At 35.6% G+C, this 20,957-nt stretch overlaps 1 protein-coding gene across 5 annotated transcripts in view; it reads left to right on the forward strand.

The window, feature by feature from the left end:
• Nucleotides 1–20,957, forward strand: part of ATRNL1 (attractin like 1) — a 777,769-nt gene that overhangs the window by 531,133 nt on the left and 225,679 nt on the right. Inside the window, exon 29 of one of the 5 annotated variants that reach the window (XM_042908172.1) lies at nt 11,136–11,192. The exons of the other annotated variants lie outside the window; for them this stretch is intronic. Within the exon in view, the coding sequence (XP_042764106.1) occupies nt 11,136–11,177 (42 nt within the window). The 3' untranslated portion in view covers nt 11,178–11,192. Of the gene's footprint in view, nt 1–11,135; nt 11,193–20,957 lie in introns of those variants that run through there. 5 annotated transcript variants of the gene reach the window in all.

A 20,957-nucleotide genomic window follows, 5' to 3' on the forward strand; every position in this document is an offset into this window, starting at 1 on the left:
CCTTCCTCTGACAGATAGGAGCTGAAGGAATTTAAGATCCAGGTATGATGGAAGAAACAAAGCACCTATATTTAGTCCTTGGAGTGCCCAACGCCTTTTCGTTAACAATTCACATTTATCTTTATTAATGAAGTTGACTATAAAAGGTGGGTGGAGTTGAGTTGCATTTTAATTACATAGTTTCCTTTTTGAATGTTGAGAATTGTAGAATATTGTGAATGCTTTTATTTGTAGCAATGGCTGTATTAGTACATTCTTTTATTGCAAATGCAGAAATGGAGTGTGGTGAAGGAGAAATCATTATGTGCAAGTAAATGTAGAACTGGATTCCTGAAATAATGCATGGAACATTTTCTGAAAATAATAGCCCACAGAGAGGAAAAATCCACAGATTATGATTTATGGTTAATGACTAATCAAAGCATTTTGAGGCCTAGTAATGGAGTTGTATGCTGATTATTTTTTATTTATATTTCACGTATGGTAAAGTGTTTACACAGGAACATTAAGAAGCGCCGTAGGGTTGAAAATTGTATTCCCTTTTTTGAAAAGTGCCATTATGTGACTAATTTCATGTTGCTATTTTCAAATCATGCTTTTCTTCAAGGAAAGCAAGGGATATAAAAATAGACTCCTCCGAAAACCCAGGTAGAAATATAATTGATTCTGTCTATAGCATTTTGGTTATTTTGGAAATAAATTAAACAACTGCATCAGACCTTGTAGATGTTATACAAAGGGCTGGTTTTTAGAGGACATTTCTCTGTGAAATTTTTTTTAGCTGTTGTGTACTTGAGTTTTTACTCTTCTAGATCACATGTGGCAATGGAAGCTTAGAACATTAAGAAATTTATATGTGTATCTTCCATTGTTACTTGGGCAGAAATTAGAAGAGAGAATGATTAAACGCAAGTTACAGTAAGTGCTCTAATTTCATGCTGGCCCTTTGCCTCGCACACCTTAGGACAAAATCTCTTAACAAATAGTAAACCTCAACTATTTGAATCCAACTTCTTTTTCTCCTCATCTGTTAAAAAACATTCTAAAACACAAGTCACAAGAGAAAAATGAATGTAAATAATACATACATAGTCCACAGAGGAAAAGGACCAATCAAAGAACCAGAAAACACAAACTTACAGAATAAATGTAATTAACATACATATGCGCCACCAGAGTGTGTCAGTTTCTGCTTACTAGCGCTCATGTATCGTTAGGTGTGTGTGTTCATAATCATTCCATTTCTTTGTTTTATTTTTTCCAAATTTAATTTCCTTCTTTATCATTGTCATTTTTAGCATTAAATTTTATTTAAAATTTCTACCTCTCCTTTCTTTTAGTTTCTGTTTGCTAGTCCTTCTAGTTACTAGAGGACTAGTTACTAGTCCTTCTTTTATTCTTTTATTTCCAGTCTGTTTCCTTTTGTTTTATTACCTATCCCTTGCAGAAATGACCATTAACTTTTTATTTTGCCACTCATTCTGTGAGTCTGTCTTTTGATTAACTGCCTGAATCTATTTACACTGAAAATAATTACTGTTCTCCCAACGTTTGTTTTAGCTACTCCATTGTGTGTCTGTGTGTACACATTGTTCTTGTTGTTACTACCCTTCTCTTTTTCCACGTCTCTTTTGGATAAATTGATTTCCTTCCACTAAACAGAGTGTTACATATTCTATTTCTGTGTTTCTGATGGTGTCCCGTTACTTACCAAGATTCATAGTGGTGGTTATTTTCCCTATCACTAAAAGTGTATTAATACACATTCCTGCCCTGCCTGTCTCAAACAAAATTAATACATGAGCGTGCTCTCAACTCCCTCTGTTCCTCCTACCTATGTTAATACTGTTTGGAGATTTTAATCCAGATATTCTGGGTGTACTTTTTTTAGTGTGGCATGTTTAAGTAACGATGAACGATCTTCACCCTTCTTTACTTTTTATATCTACTTGCTTACTCATACATTTCTTTATATTTCACTATAGTAAATCCTCCAAGAGATTCTTCATTTATTTAAAAAATTTTTTAATGTTTATTTAATCTGAGGCAGAGGGAGACAGAACATGAGTGGCGGAGGAGCAGAGAGAGAGGGAGACACAGAATGTGAATCAGGCTCCAGGCTCTGAGCTGTCAGCACAGAGCCCGATGCAGGGCTTGAACTCACAAACCTTGAGATCATGACCTGCGCCGAAGTCGGTAGCTCAATCAACTGAGCCATCCAGGCGCCCCCTCCAAGAGATGCTTTAAAGAGAAATTTTATGTGGCATAATCTTTGAGACTTCAGATGCCTACCAATATGCTTATTTTGTCCCCACATGTAAATAACAGTTTAATTGGATATAAAATTCAAAGTTCTCTTCTTCAAAACTTCAGAGGCATAACTCTTTTGTCCCAAGTCTGATGTCAGTTTGATTCTTTGTCCTTTGTAAATGGTCTCCATTTCCTTTTCTTCAATCTTTCATAATTTTCTCTTGTTTCTTAATGTTTTTAAATCTCTCTCTGATATGTGTCCATATTCTCCTATTTGGCAATCTATGCCCCTTTGAATCTGCAGGCCTATAATTTTACGTAATTCTGACTAATCTTTGGTTACTGTTTCTTTAAATATTTCTTACCATAATCTGTCCTGGAATTGCCATTAGATGCTCTTGATACTTCTTCTATCCTCTACATTTCTGAACTTTTTCTCATTATTTGTACTCTTTTATTTCTTCTCGATGCCTCTCGGAGCATTCCGCCACCTGCCATTCCACATCGTCTTTAGATGTATCCTTTCTGCTATTTCGCCCATTCATTGCCTTCCTATCACCAATGATATATTTTGTTGTTAATAGCTGCAGCTGTTTTTTTCTTCATAACTGCTTGTTGATGTTTCATATTTCGAATACCCTCCCTTATCTTTCTGAAACCATTCGTTATATTTTATTTAAATGTTGTTCCTTCTTTCCTTGTGCTTACACTCTTCAGAGGTCTCCTTTTTTTTTTTTTTTTTTTTTCTATGTACACCTATTTTACTTTAGGTACTAAGATCCATTTAGGAAGAGGGATAAAATTCTTGACTCTCCATTGTGCTCTTTCAAGCAATTTAGTGGTTGGGTATGAGGCAGCTGTCCGTAGTGTATAACCTGGGTTCAGTCACCACTGCTCATTTGCCATGGATGTCCCTTTTACTAAGAGAGAACTTTCAAATACCTCCTTTCCAAGCATTATTCCCCTCAGATGGTAGCCTTTCTTTGATGTAATCGCAGGTACTCAGTTGAGGAGGGAGAAGTGAATGCTTAGGGGTTGTCCCGTCTCCAACATGTATGGCTCTGGGATTCTGCCCCCCGCCCCCAGATGACCTCTAAAGCTACTCTATCATTAGTTTGCAGCCTTGAGCTGACACTGGGCTGGTTTCTGTTGCTTTTCTGCCCACCCCCCAAAAGGTGACATAGGCATCACCTATCCAGACACTGAGGATAGTGGGGCCTCTCCTAGTGCAGGCCACCATTTACTTCCCACGAGAGGCCTAACCACCTACCTTTCCAACTGTTTCTTCAAGAACATTGCTGAGTATGTTCTGACCACTGGCATCATCCCTATTCCTTATATGTGATCACTGCGTTTAAACTCAGGGGAAGAGACAAGTGACTCATTCTGGTTTATGATTTGTTGGCTGCAGGACGATGTGTGCAAGTGCTTTGTATCCTTTAAAGCATTCTACTAATGTTGGGAGTCTTGTTATTTTTCTCATTTTATTACTTAGTTATATAAATAATTGGCATGCCTCTATTTCTTTTGTACCACTTGTTTTCAATGAAATGTCAGAGAAGAAAAATATTTACCTGCTAATTCTCATTTTGCAGGCCCTTTGTATCTGGGAATCAAGTTTTACTTATTAATATGTAATATTATTTGTTTTTTTTGGAAACAGCTTTAAGGAAATGTACCATACAATTCATCCCATTACATTGTACAACTTGGTGGGTTTTAGTATATACAGAGTTGTGTAACCATCACTAAATCAATTCTAGAATATTTTCATCATCCCCAAGACAAATCCTGTACGGTTCAGCAGTCACTTCCCCTATCTCGCCCAGCACTCTCCCTCAGTCCCAGGCGCTAATCTACTTTTTGTCTTTATAGATTTTCCTAATCTATATTTTCATTTCATTTCATACAAATGGAAACAGCATGTGTTTTCCTGGACTGGCTTCTTTCCCTTAGCATAAATTTTTTAAGGTTCATTCATGTTGTGACATGTGATCAGGACTTCTTTCCTTTTTATTGTGAAATACTATTCTATCGTATGGATATAGCACATTTTGTTTATACATTTGTCAGTTGATAGATAATTGGGTTGTTTCCACTTTTTAGATATTCTGAAAAATGCTATCATGATTGTTTACATGCAAGTTTCATTTCTCTTGGGTATGTAATTAAGAATGGAATTGCTGGAACACATGGTGATTTTTTATTATTTGTTGAAAAGAATTTCTTTCCCCCATTTGTGATCTTGGGACCTTTGTTGAAAATCAGTTGAACATAGATGTGGGGATTTGTTTCTGGACACTCAATACTATTCCAATGTTTGATCTATCGCATGATAGTACCACACTATCTTGGTTACTGTAGCTTTGTAGTAAGTTTGGGAATTGGAAAATATGAGTCTCCCAACTTTGTTCTTTTTGACTATTGTTTTGGTTCTTCTGGGTCCCTTGAATTTCCACATTAATTTTAGGATTAGTTTGTCAATTGCTGCAGTGAAGCCCACTAGTGTTTTGATAGGACTTGTGTTGAATCTGTAGATCAATTTGGGGGAATATGTAATATGTAACATTTACTTTATTAAGGTGGTAGTTTTGTAAATTGAGTACCTTCATGCTCCATGCCTCAAATACTAAATTCAAAATCAGATTTCTTCCCCCTTGGTAAATAATTATGATTTCTGATATTCGAAATTCCCTATAGCTGTATATGTCTAACCATCTCAAACAAATCAGCAACATAGATCTAAAAAAATTGCAAGCTAAAAAAATTGTTTTAAGTAGATTCTTTTAGAAATTAAATTGTTTGTTTATTTCTTCCTGTAAAAAATTAAACCTCAGAAGTAAATCTGAGCGGCCATTAATATCTTCCTCTGACTTACTTTAGAAAATAATAACAATAGAATTAGAATGTTTAACATTTTATTTCATTTTCTCCTTTGCTAAGCATTTTGTAATACTTACTATTAACTGGAAGTTATCTATCTTAAATGTATACATATACATATGCATATATATGTGAGATTTGTTTTCCATTTTTATAGTACACTGAAAACTGCTCCAAATCTCTTTTTTTATATATATGTGTGTAACAGTACAGTGTGGCTTATTGATTTGCTTACACAGTGAATTCCAAAGCTTAGGCCCTGAAATTACATTAAGGATTTTATTTAAACCTAAAAATCAAAGTAATTTTAAAATTCCTCTGCTGGGTTTTCTTAAAATTTGGTGTTTAAACTCAACACAAAGCCATAGGTTAGCTGGCTATTACTGTTCTGTAAATATTTGTTGAGTGTTCATAATGTAGTAAGTTAAGAAATGGATTTCTTTTAAATTAAATTTGACTCATGTGCCACTAAGTTCCACATCTGTAGAGTCAGGGGAAAATATGTAAGGTACAATATGAAATGAATTACTTTTGATACATCTACAGGTAATTGTGTACTACAGTATACCAAATGGCCTATTCTATGAAGTAGATGTGTTCCTAAAATTTTTTACATATATATTGATTATATTTTTAATGAGTGAGGAGTGTTGAATCCCTACAAGACTTTTGTATAAAGCCCTAGGTGTCAAACCTGAAAAAATATATATGTAGCAAGAATAATCACACTCTAAATTATCTATTAGCAAATATGAATCATTATATTTTGCCATATTATAGTGACAAATTAAAATACAGTGTTAAAATTTAATAAATGCACTTAGGTATTAATTTTTATGGAAACACAATGTGCTAGTTGGTTTTAAACTTATCTTAAAAAGAGGATTATTTTTGCAGTAATAGTGTGACCTACAGTATACATGTGTCATTTTTTCTCCGCCCAGCAATAACATGAAAATTTATGGTAATTGGTCAGCAGATTTTCATGGAACGCTTCCTATGTGTCGGGCACTGTTCTAAGTGCTTGGGAAACATCAGAGAATACAACAAAGAACTCTGTCCTCATGTTTATATTATAGCAGGGGATAGAAAATTATTTAATATGTTAAGAAGTTGGTAAGTGCAATGGGAAAAGGAAAAATAAAGCAAGATAAGGGTTTTGAGAATGCTTTGTGGAGATGGAGGAGAGTGTGCTATGTTGAAGAAGGTGGCAGTCAAGGTGACTTCATTTCGAAGGTGAGATCTGAGCCAATCTTGAAAGAGGGGAAGGAGTTAAGCAAGCAGCAGTTTCCCAGGGAAAACAGTGTTCCAGGCTTAGGAAGAACCCTAAGGTGGTGCGTGCCTGTCAGGCTCATGGAACAGTAAGCATGGGGTCTAGGCAGATGGTAACAGGGCCTTGCAGATCTTTATAAAGACTTTGACATTGAGTTCTGAGTGAAGAGAAGAGCCATTTCCAATCGCAGGGTTGTGCAAGAAGACTGACATAATTTGATGGTTTTAAAAAGGATCACTCTGCCCTTTGGGTTGAGAATAGTTTGAGAGAGATGTCTTCATACAGTTCCCTGACAAACAGAGACACCAAGACGAATTTGTTCACCTGGGATTGAAGAATACGTCGGTAGGGAATAGAACCATGAAAAAGGAAATAGAAGGCAGCCAATACCACTATGAACAACCAGAAGTTAATATCCTTGGGAATCACACATCAGACTATGGACACCAGATGCAATGGGGCTGAGTATTTATTCCCCAACTCCTTTTAGTTACTGTTTGAGGACTACTTCTTAGGAGCCCAGAGAAAGCCCTCGGGCAAAAAAAAATGCAGGTTTTCACATTGGCAACCATCAGGAAACTGACACAGTAACTGAGGGGTGATGTAAATCATCCTATAGTTCCTGCTACTGGGGCAGGATATAAGGACAGAGACTTGTTAGTAGGCTACTGTAGGAATCTAATAGCAGTAGATTGCTATTAGATTATGGTGGCAAGACCAGGGCGGTAGCAGTTGAAGGGATGAGTCCAGAAGTGATCACTGGACTACGTTTTTAAGGTTTTTAAGGTTGCTATTCGTATAATGTTCTCATTTTGAAAGTCTTTCCAGTGACATGATCGTAAAGTCTAAATAGAGAGATAAAAAAATGATTTTTCAGTTCTGGCTCAAGATGGAAACATGGAAAGATCCTGCACTTACTACCTCCTCCTACAGACACACTGATTCCACATCTATATATGGAACACTTTTCTCAAAAAAAAAATCCTAAAAATTGATGGAGCAACCTCTTTAGATCAAGTGAATGGGAGGAAAACCACATTGAAGCAGGTAGGAAAAGGCGAGACACAGTCTCAAAATAAACCCCACCCCGACACTCACACTCAGGAGAGAACTAAAAACCCAGAGCTTCTCCCTGAGGGGTGAAGGGTTTGTACTTCACATCAGGCATACCAACTTTTAAGACCATTTCCTGGGAGATGAGCCCCCAAAGCATCTGGCTTTGAAGACCAGTGGAGCTGTGCCTGAGGGGCAGGCTTCTGGTTTGGTGCACTTACAGCCGCTACAGAGGTTCTCAAGTAATGCGGGCTGGTGGACATTATCTTTGCGTTCTCCCTCTTCCTTGCTCCAGCTTGCTGGTATCTTCTGGAATGGAGTTTATATCCTTGTCTGGTGCCCTGAGTGTTGCAGCTGCCACCAGGGGACGACACCTCTTCATTGCTTGGCTCTGGTGACCAGTGGGGCATATATTCACAAGTCCTACAGGATTGTAACCAAAGGAGAAAGACTTCTTAAATAGCTACCATCCCCAGGCCACAGCAAGAGGCAACAAACTCAGGGGCTCAGTCTTTCTGTGAAAGAGGCCTATTAGTTTATCATCATAGCTGCAGCCTGAGGGCCAGGCTTCTAATTAAATAAACATCTAAAGGCTGACTGCAAATCATATATCTGATAAGGGGTTAATATTCAATGTTTATATGGAACTCATACAACTTAACAGAAAAAAACAGATTAAAACATAGGCAGAGGATCTGAATAGATGTTTCTAGAGAAAACACAGAGATGGCCAGCAGGTATATGAACAGATGCTCAGTTATCAAAAAGATAAGAAATAATAAATGTTGGCAAAGATAAGTATTGAGAGGAACTCTAATGGATTGTTGGTGGGAATGTAAATTGGTATAGCCATTGTGGAGAACTGTATGGAGTTTCCTTTAAAAAATTAAAAATAGAACTACCATACGATCCAGCAGTTCTACTTCTGGGCATTTATCAAAGGAAAATGAAAACACTAATTCAAAAATATATCTGCAGTTCCATATTTATTACCACATTATTTACAATAGCCAAGATATGGAAACAACATAAGTGTGCATTGATAGATGAGTGGATAAATAAGAAGTGAGAGTATATATATATGGAATTACATATATGGAATTACATATATATGGAATTATATATATATATATGGAATATATATATTCTGTGCTGACAGCTCAGAGCCTGTAGCCTGCTTTGGATTCTGTGTCTCCCCCACCCCCCGCCCCTCCTCCACTCTCTTTCTTTCTCTCTCTCTCTCTCTCAAAAATAAATAACATTAAAAATATTTTTAAAAAACTAAAAAAAGAATGAAATTTTGCCATTTGCAAACACATGGATGGACTTTGAGGGCATTATGGTAAGTGAAATAAGTCAAAAAGAGAAAAGCAAATACCATATGATCTGATGTATAGGTGGAATCTAAACAAGAAAGAAAGAAAGAAAGAAAGAAAGAAAGAAGAAAGAAAGAAAGAAAGAAAGAAAGAAAGAAAGAAAGAAAAAGAAAAGAGAGAGGGAAGGAAAGGAAAGGAGGGAAGAAATGAAGGAAGGAAAGGAAAGGAAAGGAAAGGAAAGGAAAGGAAAGGAAAAAAAGAAATAAAAGGAAGAAAGAAAAGGCAAGCTCCTAAGACACAGAGAACAGACTGGTGATTGCCAGAGCCAAGGGTCAGGGACTGTGCAAAATGGGTGAAGGGAATCAAAGATACAAACTTCTAGTTATAAAATAAATAAGCCATATGAATGCAATGTACAGCCTGATGACCATAGTTAGTAATAATATATTGTATATTTGGGGTGTCTGGGTGGCTCAGAGTTGATTAAGCTCTTGCTAGGGCTCATGTCATGGTCTCATGGTTCATGAGATTGACCCCCACATTAGGCTGTGTGCTGATAGAATCCCTGCTTGGGATTCTCTCTCTCTCTCTCTCTCTCTCTCTCTCTCAATCTCTCTCTTTCTTTCTCCCTCATACCCCTCTCTCTCAAAATAAATAAACATTAAAAAAATAATACTGTATTGTATGTTTGAAGGTTGCTAGGAGAACAAGTCTTAAAAGTTCTCATCACAAGAAAAAAATTGTATACGTATGGTGACAGATGTTAACTAGACTTATTATGGTGATCATTTTGCAATATATACAAATATCATCACATTGGCTCATTATATTTTACACTTGAAACTAATATAGTGTTATTTGTCAATTATACATCAAAAAATTTCAGAACAAGAAAATTATTTTATCTTTTCAAATGGCACTGTAATCATTCTAGAACTTCTGAGGCTGCTGTATTTATTCATTGAGATACATAATGGCATTCTGTCTTAGTCTCTCAAGCAACAAAATATGTGCCTTTCTTTATCAACTGATGGAAACCATGGGAAATGGAGGCAAAAGCATCTATCGCCCTTTAAGTGACTTAGACTGGCTGGCTTTGTTAGCTCTGGTGTCACACTAAGAGCACAGCAAACAATTGGATGACCAGCCAGTGAACATACAACCCTTTGACTGAAGTGATGAGGATGTTAAAAATGTACATTTCTTACTCATGTTTTGTTTTGTTTTTTTTTTTTTTTGCTGGGAGTATAAACTTGTATGAGTCCTTAAGTATAATTGGCAGTTTTGCTGGGATATTATTCTTTGTTTCTATTTTCATTTCTAATTATTTTTTTAGCCAATTATTCTCATGCTGCCACTTATAACACTGAAAAACAAAACCACTTCCTGGCCAACAATAAAGGATTTGTTAACTTATTATATGTTACACAGTAGTATATACATTGTGATCTAATTTCGATAAACATGGAAAAGAGTAAATTCTTAATAATAGTTACATCTAGCAGGGTGGGATATATGAGTTGTTCTTCGTGCATAGCATTCTGTACTGTCCTTTCTCTGATGGCATGCACTGCCCCCTCTTTTTTTTAACAAGGAATTAATGATAGTATCAGTCTAATGGAAGTACAAAATGTGGGCTAGTTTTTCCCAATTTTTAGACTCATGCTAACTTCACATATATTCAGGTTTGAAATTTTGCCAGTTATTTAAGATGAATGTTTCTGGTCATCATTTCCCTTTTAGGGAATAAAAACCCTATTCATATTGTACATATTATGGGCTGCTCTGTTACCTCTTAATCCACTGTAATTAATTTATCTACATTTCAATTTTTGATAATGTAGATGACCAGTGGGGTGTATTCTGTAACATTAGCACTTAGGTATTCATCAAGCATGTACTAGAGAGAGCTTTCCAGACAATAGAAATGAGGATTCATGGTGCCAAAGTAAGGGGCTTCATCTTGATCTTCCTAGGTCATGGGAAAAATTGAAATGTTTCAATTGAGTTTAAGATTCTATTCTTCAACATTTGTTTACGTACACTTTCTTACATTAATCTAAGCCTTACATTAATCTAAGGAAAAAGGCACAGCAATTTCATTTGTTCTGTTTACCAGAATCAGGTATAAGTGAGCAAACTGAGGCTCTGTGAGCTTAAGACCTTTGTTCGAAACCACATATTCGTTCACCAGTAGAGCAAGAACTGGGATCTGAATCTCAGATTGGCCCCAAAGTTTCTCTCTTATCCCATTCTTTAAACATGCTGATATTAGTTCAAGCTGGGAACATATCTTAGGCCCTAACGTTATCAGTGGAATATTTTCTTGCAAAACATGGAGTTACTTGAGGTTTTTGTAGTATTCTTTGATTCCAGGGACTCGGACAGTCATGAAGAATTGAGACAGTTCAGCCTAGTACACGATGTAAGAAACCTCTTGTCCAAGGTGACAGGCACATTGTCCAGGCCAGACAAATGAGCAGCTGTAAGGTAAGAGCACTGCTGGCTTCACCACAGAGAAGCATGAGTTGCTGGGCACAGCCAGTGGCCAGCCCCTCTGGCATTTCATTCCTGCCCGCCATCTTCCTGGACAGTAGTTCCTATGGTTGGCGTCAGTGGTTTATTTTCTTTTCCCTGGGTTTTCGCTTTTGGAAGTGTCATAACCATCTTGTGATATTTGAATTTTAATTATTTTGTTAACATTGACCATGATTCTTTAATTATGTAAGTAATAAATCCTCACTGTGGAAAAAGTAGTGCAAAAATAATCAAAGTTAAAATTGAAATCTTCCATAATCTCACTATCCATAAATACTCACTGACAGAACTTTTATTTCCTCCCAGTAACATTTTCCTTTTGCACATACGTATTTTTACAAAATTGAAAGTATATTCTATATTTGATTTTACATTCTGTTTTTCTCATTTGGTGAACATTTTTTACTTCTAGGTTTGTGTTTAAAATGTTGTATTAATTATTTTCTGGCATAACATAATTTATTTCCCTATTTTATTTTCAATTAGCTTGATTCCAATTTCACACTATTATAAATAAGACTGTAATTAATTCTTGTACACAACTCTTGATCCTAATCTGTAGAAGAAAACCTATTAGGTCAAAAATTATAACCTTTTGTGGATCTTGAGATACACTGCTTATTTACTTTCCAAAATTGCCCCTATTTGTACTACTTTTAGTAAAGTATGAGAATTCTGGTTTTCTAGCACCGGTGTCAAAAATTATTTTAAAAGCATTTCTAAAAACAGTCTTGTTAATTTTGATACATGAAATGTTGTCTTTTCTTCATCAGACATCTTATTAGTAGTGAGAGTGAATATTTTTGTATTGTCTTTGACCATTTTATTTCTCCTCATTCATTTCATTGACCAGTATTTCCTTGTCCTCCTTTATTTTTTTAAATTTTTTTATATTTATTTATTTTTGAGAGGGGGGGGCAGAGGGAGAGGGAGACACAGAATCCGAAGCTGGCTCCAGGCTCTGAGCTGTCAGCACAGAGCCCAACGTGGGGCTTGAACCCACCAACCATGAGATCAGGACCTGAGTCAAAGTTGGATGCTCAACCGACTGAGCCACCCAGGCACCCCATGTATTCCTTTATTTTAATAGCATTTATTGCTGGTACTCTGGTTATGCAAGATTTTCTATATGAATTACAGAAAATTTGAAGATGTTAGAAGAGCTTTCAGTTTTTTCTTCATTTTTGTACTGGAACATTCTTTGTTTCTTATTTATACCAAATATATTAAATGTATATTTTCTGTTATAAATATTTTCCCTTCTGATATTGCTATTAGAACTTTATATTTTCTCTATTTTTTTCTATTAATCAGACTGTCTTAGTAATATTTTCAGACATTACCCTTGCTTCCTGTTTGTCCTGACTTTTCTATTATGTCCCCTTTTTTGCTGGCCTTCTTTTGAATTGACGATTGTTTTTTAAAAAAAATCAGTATTTCTCAACTTTCTCCTCAAATTTCCTCAATTTTTTTTCTTTAACCAATTTTATGTTATACACTCTTGCTCTTTTTATAGTAATTTCTCTTCAATTTTTAACAGGCATAATTAAAGTCTGAAATTAATGAACATTTCTACTTCTTTGCAAACAACGTAGGAACCTAAAAACAGTTTGAATCTTATGTGACGCAGTTTTTTTGTAGTTCTGAGTTTGTCACTAGTTGAATTAAACATTATTATTGACGTTGTTGCTTTACATGATCAATATGTGTTTAAATTTACTAACATATTTACAATTTCTTTGCTCACTGTTTTTCTTTGCATTCAGAGCTTGCTTCCAAAATGTTTGCTTTGTCCCATGACTTGCCTTTAGAAATTCCTTTACCACATGTCGTTTGATAATAAAATCGTTTAGTTTGCTGCTTATTGCTCCCCTTTTCAGTTTTCCCTAATTACTTACACTCTAAGAAATGTTTTAAAAATATACCTTATCAAGCATCTAGTTGATTTGCAATGGGAGGGACATACTTGCACATTTCGTTTATTTGAAAATTGTTCTCGCATTTGGCTTCCAATGTCACAACTGAGAAGTCTTCTAACAGTATTGTTACCATTCCTTTGCAGCTAATCTAGCCCATCTTTCCAATAGCTTTTGTCTCTGGTATTCTGCAGTTTTACCATGATTTTCCTAACATGAATTTACTTGTATTTATGCCACTTGGCATATTTTGTGTTTCTATGTCTGAGGATTCAAATCTTTGTTTACTTCTAAAAATTCACACTTATTATCCCTTTGAATTTTCTTCTCCCTCATTTTCTCTGTTCTCCCAACAAGATTCTGATTATATGCATGTTGGCCTTTCTCATCCTATCTGCAATATCTCTTAACCTCTCAGGTGTATTTTCCATCACCTTCTCTGTGTTTCTTTTGACTTACTTCCTCAGGGCCTTATTCCAACTCACACATTTTTTTGTTAGGCAATATATAACTTGCTTTCTGCCCTATCCATTGTATTACTTTCAATACCTTCTTTTTTTTCATTTTTAAAAGTTCTGTTTTGTTCTTTTTTGAAGATGCTTAGCAGTTTTTGAAAGTCTTTTCTTGCTAGTTTTTATTATATCATATGTCATTCCAAACATAATTATTTTTATTTTATATCTGATCATTCCACTCTCTGAAATCCTTGGAAACCTAAATCTATTGCTTATTTCTGTTGGCTCTCACCCATTCTGGCATATTTCCTTGTGTATTTGGCGGTCTTTGTGAGCTCCTCTTTGTTGGATCTTAATCTGGGGTTTTCTATTGGCCTAAATAAAGAATGCTTTCCTCCAAAGAAGATTGCTTCTGCCAGAAACCAAGGGCTTGCCATAATTCTTTACCCACTTCTCCCAGGGTCCCTGGTGTAGTGCAGGAATCTCAAGCTCAGCTTTCTTATCTTTTGGGTTACTTAGATTAGCATTTGTCCTCAGGGCCACCCCGCTTTATCCTTTGCTTGCTGCTTTACTACTCCCCTTTCCAGTTTTGACTGGTTGCCTTGGACCACTCCCTTACTGCCTGTAATGTCAGGAATGCGTTAAAAAGTATTAAGAATTTGGTTATTTTAGGGTGGGAAGACCTTACTCAACATGGCGGTTTGTCTTCTGTAGCAGCTCTGTTTTACCGGACAGAGGTTCTCTTTGCTTGGATGGCTCTTTCCCTGTCATTCGCTTGTTATTTTAAAAGGTCATCATTTTGAGACTCCAGTTTTGTCAACCTCTGAGGTCTCACTACTTGTTCATGGGCTGGTGGTATAGAAGCAGTCAAGCCACCAATTCCTTATTGACCTTCTTGTACTTCTAAGGCTCAGGAACAGGAAGGACTCCTACCACTGATTATGCTATTTTTTTTAGCCCTTGGAGGGACAGACAATCCAAGCGTATTCTTTTAGGAAGTATATGGACTTTCCTCTCGGTGTTTTATAGATCTTTACAGACCAAACATCTGTAAAATCCTTATCCTCATTTCTATGAACTTTCCCAGTCCGAAGAGGGCAACATCTGGCACAAGTTTCCTGAGCCAAAACTTCTACAGGCCACAAGCCCTATTTGCACGTAGTCACTCTTAGGTCCCAGGAGCCACGTACCTTAAAGAGGGAGATTATTTTCAGTTCGTGATAGAAAGAAACTGAGTTAAGGTCACATCTTCTCATATTCCTCATAACAAATGCTTTAGAAGATAGAGTATTTCTTATTTCAAGAAAAATATTTAAAATAAATAGGAGATTTTTATAGGCACAGCTTTAGTTCTTAAAGTATGGAAGGATCTGGATTCCCAGTTGTCTTTTCAAATTGCCTAGATCTTTATTGTAAAATTATGAAAGACCTTTCATCACCAAGACCATTTAGCAGATGATGTTTTCAAAAATTGTTTTAGAAATACAAGATTTGGAATCATAACAGAATGTCCTGAATTTCATGAATGAATGGAGCATGAATTAAGATTTGAAGGTGATTCTTCAGAATTAACATGATATGAATAGAGCCTAACAACATGGTATGAATATACACTTAAATTATTGGAATCTGCATGGTCCTAATTTAATATGATCAGAAGACAGAATTTATTTAATCATGAAAAAGTTATTTGTTTACAATTTTTAGTAAATAGCTTTATAAATGCCCTAGGTAAACTATGTATAAGTAAAGTACTGCTAGTGTATTTCATACAGAATTCAGTGAGTTCAAAGCTAAATGTATATACATTTACATTTCTCATATATTTTCAAAATTAAAAATTTGTAAATGAAAGTTTTTGTTGAGACATTAAAACTTTATGGTTGTCTTCTCTTAATCATTTAAAATGATTTTTTAAATTTTTTTATGTTTATTTATTTTTGAGAGAGAGAGAGAGAGAGAGAGAGAGAGACACTGTGAGCTGGCAGAGAGAGAGGGAGACACAGAATCCAAAGCAGACTCCAGGCTCCGAGCTGTCAGCACAGAGCCCGAACGCGGAGCTCGAACTCATAGACTGCGAGATCATGACCTGAGCCAAAGTCAGATGCTTAACTGACTGAGCCACCCAGGTGCCCCATCTTAATCATTTAAAATGAATATAAACTATGATGGAGAAGAATGTAAAGATGAACAACAACAAAAGGATATGCATTTTCACCTCTTAGTGGCTGATATGATAAACAGAAACATTGGCCAATACAAAGTCTTATAACCCTGAGCCCCTGTATTCATATTAGCTATCATTCAGCAGAGCAATACACCACTCAAGGGTATGGTCATATCACAGTTAAAGCAATACTAGCATAAATTATTTATATATATAGCAGTCCTTCAAGTTAGAAGTGGCTATGCAAAGTGAGGCTGTAATATAATTTATTAGAAAGTTGTAAGTGCAGTTTAGCAATTCTTGGGGGGTGGTCTTCCAGCTCTGAGTAAAAAAGACTGAATTTCCAACCCCATTCTCATCCTTCACCTACTCTTACATAAAACATTGGACCCATTAAAAAAAATGTGCTCAATAGATTGGGCAGATTACATATACTGCAAACAAAAATATTCCACAATCTGTGATGCACAGTACGGTATTTTTGAGTACTGTCAAAGACTTTTAATACTCACTATAATATATATGTTAAACTATTAATGTTTAATGAGTAACATAAAACTAATATTAATATCTTAATACTGATTACTCATAACAACAAAAAGCTTATTATAATGCTTTTGTCTCCTTATTCTAACTTTTTAGGTCACCTTCAAGCACTTTTTTGTGTCTGGAAGTATGCAATGGTTATTTTCTTAGTTTTCTTTAAATATTTTATTAGGATGTAGTTCCCCATGACAGTTTTTATTACGTTAAATTTATGTTTCTGTAATACATTTTTTGCTTACATTTCATGTAAAATCAGTTACTAATTTAACCTTTATTTCCTCCTCCTTTCCATTGATAGATAATCTGATGAGGTTTATATCCTCAAGGGAATAACTGACTGTAAGAACTCTATAAAATGCTGTTAAATCAAATGGAAATCTCATAAAGTGATATCTCAGATATTAGAAGTGTAGTGCTAGATATTTTGTATGTAGAATCAGAGAAACTAATAATGTTATACTTTGGCCAAGTACACGTTTTCACACTTTGCTTTCTTAGAAAATAAAATAGCAACTAGGTAAAAATTTAGGATATTAAATCTGAAAACTTACATCAAATCTTAATATACATTTTCCTTTTACACAAGGCCATAATTCTATACTATTCATACAAAACACCTTTGTTGATACTTAAACCTTATAATTTTGTTCATGTTTATTGTAAGCCCCTTTTAATTTTTAGTTTATGAAGAAAGGTTGTGCATTAACCATTTATGTCATATAAAAATGGGCAGACTAAATATCATATAAGTAAGGTGTATGTGCAATTTTTCATGGAGAAGGAGTCATTATTTCTTAAGGTCTTTTTGTTTTTTTTATCTCCAATACATCTTAGAAAACAAAAGCAAAATTAACATTATTTCATTTTTCCCTATTTCCTGATGGAAAATTTATCTTAGAAAGAAAATCTCTATTCTGTGAAAAACTGGTTCAACAAATGTTGACCAAACTTAACTGCTGCAAAGCAGTAAGGGAGAGGGATATGGAAAGCCATTGTCTCTATCTTCCAGAAATTTACAGACCAAAAGGAAATATAAGACATGTAAAAATGTGTCTAATAAAAAATACAGTGTGATTAATGCCAAAAGAAAAACAGACACAAAGAATAGGGAAAAAAAGAATTCAAAACTCAGGACATTGATAAATGTTTCATGAGCGATTATGGTGGAAGATCTTGGCCTTTGAAAGTAGGTAAAATGTCAATAAACAGAGACAAGAGTAGGTTTGAAATGTGAAGAGCAAAAAGACCGCCACACTGCAGGACCAGTAAGAGCAAAAGGCAGACACAGGAAAGAGTGTTGTATGTGTGTGCAGCAGTAGGAAGGCAGGATTAGCTTGCTGGAGAAGGAATTGTGGGAATCAAGATAGAAGATATTATGAAAGTCAATTTAAATGAGATGGCAAGGATCACACAAGATTTTTGAGCAGAATTTTCTGATTGATTTTAGAGAAATGATACTGGGAGCATTTTGTAGCATCACTTGTTTTGAAGAATGACTGAGAACGAGAAACCTGTGGGCAAGTTAAGCCCCTAACTAGTTGCTGTCAAAATGTAAAGTAAATATATTGAAAACTGTGAAGAAGCAGAATTTATAGAACTAAACAATGAATTGAATATGGAAATCGAGACTGGGACAAAGGGAAAGGTCAGAATGCTGGGAATTCTTCATACACACTTGAAGTAATGGGAGTGAGAAGGGAAAAGAGAATCAAAGACAGAGTGTAGGAAAACTGCTATAATTAAAATGTTGGAGGCATATTGAAGGAAACAAAGTATCAAATGACAGCTTGAGAAAGATGCAAATTGAAAAAAAGAAGGTATGCCAGAAGGGATGAAGTGAGAAAAGATGCCACCCATTTCATACTCAGTCAAAGAATGTGGGAACTGAGGAGGGGAGGTGAAATCTGGTAATTATGCAGTCATTGGTGACTATTGAGAAAGTCAAATGAATGGCAGAAACCAGACAAAAAAGGCTGGTTGAAGATGAGAAAGTGGATGCAACAAGGCTAGACTACCATTTTCACATTGATAATGTTGAAAGGAAGGAAGGAGTTGAGATGGTAATTTAAGAAACTGGCAGATCCAAGAGAAAGTTCCTCTAGGAGAATTATCGAAGGGGGGAAAATGTATGTTAGCACAGAGGAGAAGTGAAAGCAGAGACAGGATCAAAGAAACAAGTAAGAGAATTATTTGGGAGAGATAAGAAAATGATGAGTAAAGACTAAAGGGAATTTGAGCAGTTTCATGTGATAGAAGTTTACCTTTGATGATGATCTTTTGTGTGCGTGTGTGGTAATATTGGAAGTAAGGTCACCTGCAGAGAGTACACTATGGGTATAAGTGTGAGATTTAAGGATAATGGGGTGTCCAGGTGGCTAAGTCAGTTGGGCAGCCAACTCTTGGTTATATCTTGCAGTTTGTGGGGTTGAGCCCCACATAGGGCTCTGCAATGTCAGAGCATAGCCTGCTTGGGATTCTCAGTCTTCCTCTCTTTCTGTCCCTCCCCCACTTGCTTGCTTTCTCTCTCTCAAAAATAAATAAATAAACATTAAAAAAAAGAATAATAGAAGAGATTTAGAACACTTATACGGGAGGCTCGATAGCAAGTGAAGACAGAAAACTGGGAGTTATCCAAGATTTGTCCTACCCTATTCTTCATCTATCAGTCATGGAGCCCTGTCAGTTGTACACCCAAAATAGATTTTAAATCATCACTTCATCCTACTACTACTGCTGTAATTTCAAACCTTCAAAACCTTTTTCCTGAATGTATTGTGTGTCTCTCTTTATGGTCTCTCTGCCTTTCTCTGCCTCCCTCTTCCAGCCTTTTTTCCACAGTGCTACCAAAGTGATCTTTTTAGGGTACAAATCTGCTTATGTCCCCCTGCTCAAAATTCTCCAAGGAATCATCTCTTATAGTAAAAATTCAAACTCCTTTGCATAAGGTACCATAACCTACAGCAATCCAGTCTGTTCCTTTCTATCCAATCATTTCTTGTTATCTCACTCAAACAACCTGATCCCCTCCCAACATCCTTGCCTCTATTTTTGTTTCTGTAATTCCCTTATCCTGTAAGAACTTGCCTATTTGGTAGAATGTGACTAATTCTAATAGTGTAAAGAAGGAGGAGGGGGGGGGGGGAAGAAGAGGAGAAGAAATAGATGAAGAAGGAGAAAGAGAGGCAAAGGAGAAAGAAGGAGAAGAAGTAGGAAGAGAAAAAGAAGGAGGAGGAGGGAGAGAAGAGATGTATGAATAAGGAAAGAAATGAATGAAATACAGTATCTTAAGATGAAAAAAAGGATTGCTGAGCAGCAAGAAAAACCCAAAGGAACTTAGCATATGCAGTAAGGACAATGACTTTGTCTTATAATGACCTTAAAGCTAGAATCAGAAGTGAGGAAAGAAGGGTGGGGTTCACTCAGAGTCAGATACTGGCAAAGTGAATAGAGAATCAAGTTTGTGAGAGATTCTGGGATTTTAGTATGAGAACCCCTTTTAAATTTGATGTGAGTGGGAGTAAGAAGGTGATGGTGAAGGCAAAATTCTGTGTCTGGTGGATAGCTCAAGGAATAGAGAGCTGAGATTAATTTGTTAATTCATTATTTTCTTGCTAATCTAACCTTTAAAGGGTTTCTTCTACTGTGTCAAGCTTTGAGAATGCAGAAATGAATATAGGAGCACAGACTCTACTCTCGTGAATAACAGTTTAATTAGGGGTGTGGGAGTAATTCAGTGTTTAAGATCTTAAAGAAATTTGAGTTGTAAAATAGTTGGGACTGCTTGATTTTGCCTTATTTAGTCATTGTTCTCAATTAGGTAGACCTGTGTTCTAAATACTCAGTTGTTTTACAACTTCTTTTACTTTAATACACAGAAACACACAAACAATATACCACCCTTAAAAAAAAATCAAACACTTTGTTTAGAAAAGATGATGATTTTGAAAAATGGTTAGAGAGGGAGGGAGCCAAAACATAAGAGACTCCTAAAAACTGAGAACAAACTGAGGGTTTATGGGGGGTGGGAAGGAGGGATGGGTGGGTGGTGGTATTGAGGAGGACACCTGTTGGGATGAGCACTAGGTGTTGTATGGAAACCAATTTGACAATAAATTTCATATTAAAAAATAAAATAAAATAAAAAATAAATTAAAAAAAAGAAAAGATGATTTTGAATGAACAGGCAAAACATCTTTTGGTAACCACAGTGGAAAATGTTGTTTAACCACTATGTTGTATACATATCCATATTTTATATACACATATTTTTGTCCTGGGGAAAAGGAAATGTAAATTATTATGTACTCTATGTGAATAAATACTGAGTATTACTAAACCTACATACTTTTAAAAATATATTTTTAGAGCAGTTTTGGGTTCATAAGAAAATTAAGAGGACAGCACAGAGAATTGCCATATGCCTACCCAGTACCCCTACACAAGCACAACGTAATTTTTTGTCTTATAGTTTCTTGCTATAATATTCACTTTTTCAAAATTATTGCATTTTTAAGGTATGTAATATATATGCGGCCCTTGATTCTCTTTTTGAAATGATAT

The sequence above is a fragment of the Panthera leo genome, chromosome D2 (assembly GCF_018350215.1).
Source record: "Panthera leo isolate Ple1 chromosome D2, P.leo_Ple1_pat1.1, whole genome shotgun sequence".
Taxonomy (NCBI): Eukaryota; Metazoa; Chordata; class Mammalia; order Carnivora; family Felidae; genus Panthera; species Panthera leo.